Source organism: Festucalex cinctus, chromosome 8 (assembly GCF_051991245.1).
Source record: "Festucalex cinctus isolate MCC-2025b chromosome 8, RoL_Fcin_1.0, whole genome shotgun sequence".
Lineage (NCBI taxonomy): Eukaryota > Metazoa > Chordata > Actinopteri > Syngnathiformes > Syngnathidae > Festucalex > Festucalex cinctus.
This window is the reverse complement of record NC_135418.1, coordinates 20354884-20364518: the sequence shown is the minus strand read 5'-3', so window position 1 is coordinate 20364518 and position 9635 is coordinate 20354884. Positions and strand designations below refer to the sequence as shown.

The 9635-nt window shown below is 35.0% G+C and overlaps 1 protein-coding gene across 2 annotated transcripts in view; it reads right to left on the bottom strand.

Moving 5' to 3' along the window:
• Window positions 1-2507: 2507 nt before the first annotated feature.
• The window catches only part of cacna2d2b (calcium channel, voltage-dependent, alpha 2/delta subunit 2b), a 28353-nt gene continuing 21225 nt past the window's right edge, over window positions 2508-9635 (bottom strand). For both annotated transcript variants that reach the window (XM_077529457.1, XM_077529458.1), the window contains exons 33-38: window positions 8858-8910; window positions 8490-8545; window positions 7207-7330; window positions 7006-7115; window positions 6855-6937; window positions 2508-6078 (exon numbers count right to left, since the gene is read on the bottom strand). In XM_077529457.1, coding sequence (XP_077385583.1) covers window positions 5983-6078; window positions 6855-6937; window positions 7006-7115; window positions 7207-7330; window positions 8490-8545; window positions 8858-8910 — 522 coding nt within the window. In that variant the 3' untranslated portion in view covers window positions 2508-5982. The remainder of the gene's footprint in view (window positions 6079-6854; window positions 6938-7005; window positions 7116-7206; window positions 7331-8489; window positions 8546-8857; window positions 8911-9635) is intronic.

Here is a 9635-nt window from a genome sequence, read left to right as displayed (position 1 = left end):
TTGATAGAAAAAAAAGCCTTACTATACATGGTCATTTTTTTATTATTTAAAAAAAAAAAAAAGCGCCTTACTATACATGGTCATTTTTTTTAACATAATAAAATCCTTACTATACATGGACATTTTTTTAACATAATAAAATTCTTACTATACGTGGTAATTTTTTATTTTTTTATTTAAAAAAGCCTTACTATACATGGTCATTTTTTTAAGCCTCACTATACATGGTCATTTTTATTTTTATTTTTTTTATTTATTTTTTTTATAAAAAAAAAAAAATCCTTACTATACATGGTCTTTTTTTTTTTAATTAAAAAAAAAAGCCTTTCTATACATAGTCATGTTTTGATAGAAAAAAAGCCTTACTATACATGGTCATTTTTTTTTTAATTAAAAAAAAAATCCTTACTATATATAGTCATGTTTTGATAGAAAAAAAAGCCTTACTATACATGGTCATTTTTTTAACATAATAAAATTCTTACTATACGTGGTCATTTTTTCTTTTTTTATTTAAAAAAGCCTTACTATACATTGTCATTTTTTTAAGCCTCACTATACATGGTCATTTTTTATTTTTTTTTAATCCTTACTATACATGGTCATGTTTTTTTTTTTTTTAATTACAAAAAAAAAATCCTTACTATACATGGTCATGTTTTGATAGAAAAAAAAGCCTTACAATACATGGTAATTTTTTTATTCTTTAAAAAAAAAAAAAAAAAGCCTTACTATGCATGGTCATTTTATTTTTATTAAAAAACAAAACAAAAACAAAAACCCTACTATACATGGTCATTTTTTTTTTTTAATAATAATTTAAAAAAAAAAGGCCTTACTATACATGGTCATTTTTTTTAAAGCCTGACTATACATGGTCTTTTTTTTTTATTATTAAAAAAAAAAAAATACTTACTATACATGGTCATGTTTTGATAGAAAAAAAAACCTTACTATACATGGTCATTTTTTTAAAGCCTTACTATACGTGGTCCTTTTTTTATTATTAAAAAAAAAAAAATCCTTACTATACATGGTCATGTTTTTTTTATTTAAAAAAAAAAATCCTTACTACACATGGTCATTTAAAAAAAAATCCTTACTATACATGGTCATGTTTTTTTTTTTTTTTTTTTTTAAAGCCTTACTATACTTGGTCTTTTTTTTTTTTAATCCTTACTATACATGGTCATGTTTTGATTAAAATAAATAAATAAATAAAAAATCCTTACTATACATGGCCATGTTTTGATAGAAAAAAAGCCTTACTATACATGGTAATTTTTTTTTAATAATAATAATAATAAAATATCCTTATTATACATGGTCATGTTTTTTAAAGCCTTACTATACATGGTCTTTTTTTTTTTATTATTACAAAAAAATCCTTACTTTACATGGCCATGTTTTGATAGAAAAAAAGCCTTACTATACATGGTCTTTTTTTTTTTTAATAAAAAAAAAAAAGTGACCATACATGGTCATTTTTTTTCTTTTTTTTCTTCTTTTTTTTTTTAAAAAAGCCTTACTACACATGGTCATATTTTTATAGAAAAAAAAAAGTCTTACTATACATGGTCATTTTGAAGGAAAGAACGCCTTATGCCTTTTTTTTTCTTTTTTAATAAAAGCTTTACTACTATTTATGATCATTTATAAAATAAAATAAAAAATAATAACCAGCCTTACTATACATGGTTGTTTTTTGTTTTTTTTTAAGAAAAAAAACACACACACACACCTGACTCGAGAAATTTGATACGGTCAATTGTCATTGCTTCTAATGTGAAGGATATGTGGTTTGTCAAATCTGTTAGCCCTCAAGCAATTGCCTTCCTTGCCTATGCTCTGGACATAGCGAGCAGCTGGCACTATGCGCTTCCTCTTCAGGGAGCGTGTTCAAGTGACAAACGAGGGCTGCCCTTTGCTCCCTGCACTCCACTTAATAAGACACCTGTTCACTCCTGGAATGTGACGCATGCCGGACTACACACCCTGAATGACTGTCACACACAACTGGAAGGACCATTTTAAGGAGTTCTCGTCTAGTCAACACCACTCATATTTTTGTTGTTTTTAACTAACCCTTGGCAGCTTATATATATATATCCATCAATTTTCTTGACCGCTTATTCCTCACAAGGGTCGCGGGGGCTGCTGGTGCCTATCTCAGTTGGCTCTGGGCAGTAGGCGGGGGACACCCTGGACTGGTTGCCAACCAATCGTAGGGCACACAGAGACGAACAATTCGGAGCGCCCAATTAACCTGCCATGCATGTCTTTGGAATGTGGGAGGAGACCGGAGTACCCGGAGAAGACCCACGCGGGCACGGGGAGAACATGCAAACTCCACCCAGGAAGGTCCGAGCCTGGACTCGAACCGGAGACCTCAGAACTGGGAAGCGGGCGTGCTAACCACTCGACTACCGTGCCGCCCTCTATATACACACACACATATATGTTTTTTTTTGGGGCAATCGATGCTAGGAACAATAATGACACAGAGCTTAAAAATGAAAAAATATCAATAGCATTTAATCACCAAAGATATATAAACATTGACATATCCATTTGTAAGGTGATTGACAAAATGTTTACAAAGTTAAGCTTGTTGTATTCTGCAGACTGCTTTGCATACAAAAATGGAGGCGGCATGACGAGAGGTTGGCACATAGAGCGGAACGACGTCCCCCCACTCGACGACAACGTAAGCCAAATGAAAAGCAAAGATAGTGCAAAAAACATTGAAACATTCTTTGCCAGACATAAACTGTCAATATAATTGTCATTTTTATTTCTGGATCGTTTTCTGAATTTCTTGCTGTGCCCACGTAAGCACTAAACACATTCAATATCTTTCTGCTTTAAATATACAAACAAATACATAGATAACATAAGTATACATCATAAATTAAATAAGCAACAAATACATCGATTTCATTAAGAAATTCATTAATAAGATCCCTTACATGCCCCAGCCTTTTTTGTTACTTTTCTCCTAAATAAATGAAATGTGTAATCACCTTTTGTGCTTCAAACTTCCAGCATGAACAAACAAATAAAAACATAAAATTGTTCTAGGCTTCACTGAAGTCAAACTTTGTTCCTCAATCATTTCCACAAGATGTACCCAAGAGGAATGTTTCATATCCATATGTACACAAAGTGTTTCAAAATATCATGCAAATAAATACTGGTCATTGAAAACAAAACCACAACACTGACCTTAATACTTTGTGGCTTTTCAACACTTTTTGCTCAATATACAGCAGTGTTGTTTTGAAGATGTCAATTCAAAGCGGTTTGTATTTCTGTTGAAAGCAATGATCCTGGCAAACCTCTCCCGACCATGCTCGGGGACGGCAAAGATGCACAACAAGTAGGCAGACGACGCAAACAAACAATTGAAATATTCGCTTGCTTCATTCATTCGGGGCGGAAAATACGTGAAAGTTGCTAGAAATGTACGAAAACGGACAAAGCCCCAGACTGCAGCGGGGGGATCACAAACACTGAACCATCAGGTGTGTTCAACTGGAATGGAGAGTCATTTGTTTGTCCACTGCAACCTTCGCATGGCCTGCGGGATGCAGGATGAATGTCTGGAACATCCAAAGTGATTGCCACAAGGCACTGCAAGCTGACCCCCCAAAAAAATAAAATAAAATAAAGGAAAAAGACAATAGCATTCTATTGTAGCATGATTTAGTCCTAAAAAATATTGATGGTGGCATGCAAGTCAAGGTGTGAGAAAACATTTGTGGTATGTTATCAAGTTGTCATTTTAACCCCCTGGCAAGACTTTTTATGGCCCAGAAGTGACAAAATGTCGCCTTGTCACTTGAGGAACGACTACGGATGTGTGGAAATGCCAATGTGGAGTCAATATTTTTGACTGAATATTTGCAAAAATGTTTGAATGCACTAGTAGGTTAAATGCTAAAACTGTAGTAATTCTTTCCCTTAATACCCCAATTTTTTTTAATTTTTTATTTTTTTTAGCATTTGTCCTATATTATACAAATAATTAACAAAAAATAAATAAGTAAATGTTATTTGTATTTTTAAGACTTTTATTATTATTACTATTATTATTATTATTATTATCATCATTATTATTATCATTATTATTGCCTGCAAAGCATTTGGCATTTTTCCCCATAATGCCACAAGGGATGTGCATGTGCAAGTCCATACCCTGTTCTGTTGCATTATGGGAAAAAATGCTAATATGTTAGCGTTTAATCTTGAAAAATATTTACTCCACATTGACAGTTTGACTCTACCTTTGAAGTCAATATTCCATCGCATAATGGAACAAATGCTAAATTTTTTTGCAGCTAACAAGTACGCTCAAATGTATTTGCTAATACTTCTGAACATACTTGTAGGCGAAATGCTAAAAACTTTTCCTCATAACGCCACAGGATATTGACCTGCATATACTAAAGAAAATGCTATTTTTCTAGCATTTGGCCAACATTCTAATATGTTAAATTTTTATGATTCATTATTATGTCTGCAAAGCATGATTTCCATTTGGCATTTTTCTCCATAATGCCACAAGGTATGCGCATGCGCAAGTCAACACCCAGTAGCATTTTGGGAACAAATGCTAATATGTTAGCATTTAGCCTTGTCACTCAAAAGTATTTGCTTCACACTGGCAGCTTCCTTCGAATTTGCTTTAAAGGCCAGCATAGGAAGATTGTAGGTCAGGCAGTGCATGAATACATTTCTCCTGCATTTGGTTTGAGTCCAAGTGCAAGCTGATCTGTACATCAGCAGTATCTAGTGGACTAAAATAGAGCAACTTTAATTTCTAATGGGTCATGAAAATTCCTGTGATACTTGGCCCCTCGGTTTGCTTCAACGTCGTAATAGATTGCAGTTTTTGGTGAAACTTGCTTGTAAAATGGATATTGCTGTCATACCGAAACACCGTGCCACAGTGATGAGTCACTTTAAATAACAAAAAAAACAAAAAACAAAAAAAAACGTCATCCCATTCTTACATTATAATAACAGTGATAACACAGAAAGCTGCTCAGAAGCTACATTCCCCAGACAAGAAGCAAACGTGAATGCATCACTGCACCCGTGTGGAATAGCATAGAAACATTTGGAATTGTTCAACAAATCATTCAAAGTCCTGCTGCTTTGTTACAAATTGATTTGGTTCTTTACGAAACACTTCCAGCAATCACTGCACTAAAATCAAACTGGATTGTGAATAAAACGTCACAAACTACCACTGAATTATTGCACCAAACACTGTTACACTTTCCCATTTGTTCGAATCCACATTATTAAAGACCATAATCTTCAATATTGTCTTGACTTTGCCAAATGTCACGTGCTTAAAATGGTTTTCGGAATGGAAGATTTCATCAGAAATATTTGGTCACTGATATGTGTGGTCCCATAACAACAATTAACAGTTGTTTATTTAAAAATGCTTGCTTTGTAAATTTCAGAGTGTCAACGAGAGGTTGTAAACAGGTCATAATGTGACCGGTGATCAAATTTGCAGTTCTAGTTGGTTAAAAGAACTTCAATGTGACAAAAAAAGGCCGCAAAAAAGAAGTGTGCTGTTTGTCGGAATTGAGCGAGAAAGTCTTTTTTCCATTTTCATTCCGTTTCCCATCAAGACATCCCAACTTGAGCGAACGAATCCACTTTCATTTCAGTGAAGCGTGAAAACTTTTGATACCGCCGGGACGCAGACAGAATCGATTCATGTCTGTTAAATGCTGTCACGTTCCCGAAGGATGACAAAGAATTCCACATCATCTCTTTGGCCCCAAATTGACAAGCGTTCCAGTCGAGTGCTCATTTGTTGTCCTGTTAAAGGAGTAATTCAAATGGCCGGTGAGCCACAAAAAAAAAAAAAAGAAAAAAAAAAAGAAGTTGATCCAGAAGAAGAGACACTTGCTTTGCTTTGGGTAGCTGACCTTCCATGTAAGTGAATGGCGGCACGTGTCAGTGGTGAAAGAAAGGCAGAATGAGCTGAAGGACAAGAAGGACCCCCATGGAGGGCTGCACAAAATGTGCCCGTCCACACTCAGAAGTATTTTCCTGCAATCAAAATAAAATATTAATTGAGCTATTAATTAATTTATATGTATAAGGAGTGTCAAAATGAGTGTGTTGATTTTGAGTTAATTTAAAGTTCCTTTACGACACAGTCGGAACGCAGCAGAAACGTCCAAGTCAAAATTTAGCAGTAATTAATTTAAGGATAATGCATATATTTGTGGAGACTGTCAAGTTGTAGTTTACATATTTAAAAATATGCAGTTTTTTAAAGATTAGCTAGCTCTGAATATAAAAAGAAAATTGCACTGAGATGTCTCTAGCCTCTTACAAATGCAATTATGCCATCTAGTGGCAGAAAAATGACCTCAACACAAATCAATATCACGCTAGTTTTTTTTTGGTTTTTTTTTTACAGTAAAGTACATCTTTTTAATTTTAACTCAATTTTATTAGTTTGAAATGACTATCACTGGCTAAAGATGCAGCCATCTTTCTATTAGTTTAACATTTTTGTCCACTTTTATGTTAACAAGAGTATGAAGACTTAGAAAAAACAATTTATTGTACATTTAGAACAGATATAAAATTTGTGATTAATTGTGAATTAACTATTGAAGTCACGCAAAATTGCGATTAAAACATTTATTCGCCTGACACCCCTAATATATACATCATTCACATTATTAATTAATAATACTAATTCTTAATTAATATTAGTAATTAAATAAATAATTCATCAACATCAAAATACTACTTGTATTTACGTACATAAGCATGTGGACAACGTCATAGTTTGTTTTTGTGTTTCTACTCACTAAGGCACTGAAGTCAAGGCAGCTTGTCGGACCTCTCCGATATCGTGCGTTGCTCAGTACCTCACAAGGATTCTCCTCCTGGACTGAGCGTTGTAAGTTGAGGAGACCAATTCTAACGTGTGCGCGCGCGCGTCCGAGCAAGAAAGGATACACTCCGTCCTGACTTGGCTCAGCCTCTCAATCTCACAGGAGCTGCAGGGGAGCGTTTCGGCCACCACAAAGAGGAGGTTGGTGTTTTCTATCCGCTTGGCGTGGAACAGCCTGACGACAGAGGAGGAGAGAGGATGCAGCATGTGTACAGTGCACGAGATACGGCGGCACGCATTGCGGGGACGTGGAGTGAAAAACGAACCGCGAGCAGTTGCCACAATCCTGCAGCACATTGTACGAGTTGGTGGTGTTGGTGAAGAAGAACTGGCTTTGGATGGTCACGCAGCTGCTCGTCTTTATCTCAAAGCCTTCGATGATGATGTCATCTGTACGGAAGACGCAACTTAACGTAATGAGCAATTCCATCGGCAAGGTATTTTTAACAGACTGTTAAACTTCCAGGTGAAAAAAATTCTGCTGTGGATTTTGAGCAGATTGGGTTTAACAAAGGGTTAAATATTGGCCCAGCAGATTGGGTCGAAGACCGCATTTCGCATTTGAATATCTTAATATGGTCGCAATGTTTGTGTCCTAAAGTTGAAATAAATTTAATGTAACATTCTTTGAAAAAGTTGGTGGCGGTTGGATGGCTCAGCAGGTAAACACCGCTGACTTTGGACTATTAGGTTCTGACCAATTGAGAACCATGAGAAAAAAAAACAAAAAAACAAAAAAAACATGGTCTAACATGTCTTCTTTTATAAATATTTGGGCAAATAAAAACAGTTCTTTTTTGTATTTAACAATTTATTTTATTTTTTAAGAAAATACAGAATATTTGTACGTCAAGGAAAGAAAGAAAGAAAGAAAGAAAGAAAAAAGAAAAAGAAAGAAAGAAAAAGACAGAAAAACAAAGAAAGAAAAAAGAAAAAAGAAAAAGAAATAAAGAAAAAGAAAGAAAAAGAAAGAAAGAAAGAAAAAGAAAGAAAGAAAGAAAGAAAGAAAGAAAGCAATCTACCACCTGAGCCATGCCAGACAACTATCTATACAATATCATAAAAATGTGTCCAGAGAAGGCACATTTCTCCCCATATTTTGCTACTACCCATACACAACAAATAAATAAATAATAGAATATCTGCTGCGACTGTATTTGGCAGTGTGTGCACCCGTTTTCGGTTATTAGCGGCAACTCAATATGATGTGGTACAATTGGACATGACTGAAAACTACAACCACAGTAAAAGATAAACGATTGATGCATAAATTAACACCTTTAACTGTGTCAATAAAAACAAAGAATTTTTGATACAGCTTTTATGCTGGAGCTCATATTTTATGATAGCGGCTTGTTAGCTGTACTACCTGAGATGAATTCCTTGTTTAATGACTAATGAATATGATTGTGATTCTTATTACAGTTGGCATGTGTATCGAATGTTTTAATACAATAAAAGAGCGTTTCATTGTTAACATGATTTAACAGAGATTTTTCGCCTTCCTGTCATTTTGCTTTGAAAAAACACACACACACAACACACACACCTTGTTGGAGCCAGCTGATGTGTACCAGGCCGTACAGTAGCTGCTGGATCAAAGACCTGAAGAAGAGATCACATTATGCCCTGTTAAAATGTAAAGTACATAAAAATAAAGAGTCTTCAATAAAGAATTTTGCGTAATGTTGAGCTGAAAATAGATGAGAGTCGGACAGACATTTGAGATTGCTTTAAAGGGCAAGCAGCATGCTGACGGGTCACTTGATGTCAAGTGCAGTAAATTAGGCAGCAGTTGCTCATCTGGAAGTCTTTGGAAATTGGTTGAGGTGCCCTTGAGCGAGTTTCCACTGAGTGTGTGTCGAATTTAGCTTTTATGCGCTAACAATGACATCCCAAGTTGAAATGAAGTCTCACCAGGCCACTGTGGACGTCCACCAAGCCAAGCTGAGGATGTCTGCGATGGATGGCTGCAGAAAGCATAAAGGAGTTAATTGAGAGATGGTTTGTAATTCATAATTCATTTGTTTCGGAACATTCGCTATGCTGATAACAAATCAAGGGTCTTTTAACTCAGTGACTCCCAGCCATTTTCATTGAAGAAACCCCCTTTTGACAGATTTTGCAAGACCCACAGAATATTGTGTTCTATTGCTATCAAAACATGGAACCTACAAAAAGAAAGATTAGTCTCTCCTTTCATCAGGGAAAAAAAAAGTATATTTGTATTTGTTTCCATTTTGCAGCCATTGGCGTTATAATATAGCTAAGTTTCATCAATATCCACATTCCTGGTGAAAACACTGACAAACAGAGCTTGTTGCAACATGGCCCTGGCTGATCTCTTATACTCTGTTGCCACCTGCTGGCCGTGTTTTTAACTCATTCACTCCCAGCCATTTTCACAGAAGCAATCCCGTTCGCCCCTGGTTGTTTTACTGGATTTTGACTGATTTTGCAAGGCCCACAAAATATTGTGTTCTATTTCTATAAAAGCATGGAACCTATCAAAAGAACGATTAAAGTCTCTTCTTTCATCAGGAAAAAAAAGTATGTTTCTATCTGTTTCCGTTTTGCAGCAGTTAGCATTAGAAGAGAGCTACGTTTCATCAGTTTTCACAAATCTATTTAAAATTGTAAGTAATTGAGCTTTTTTTCTACATGGCCCTGGTTGATCTCCTTTGCTCTGCTGCCA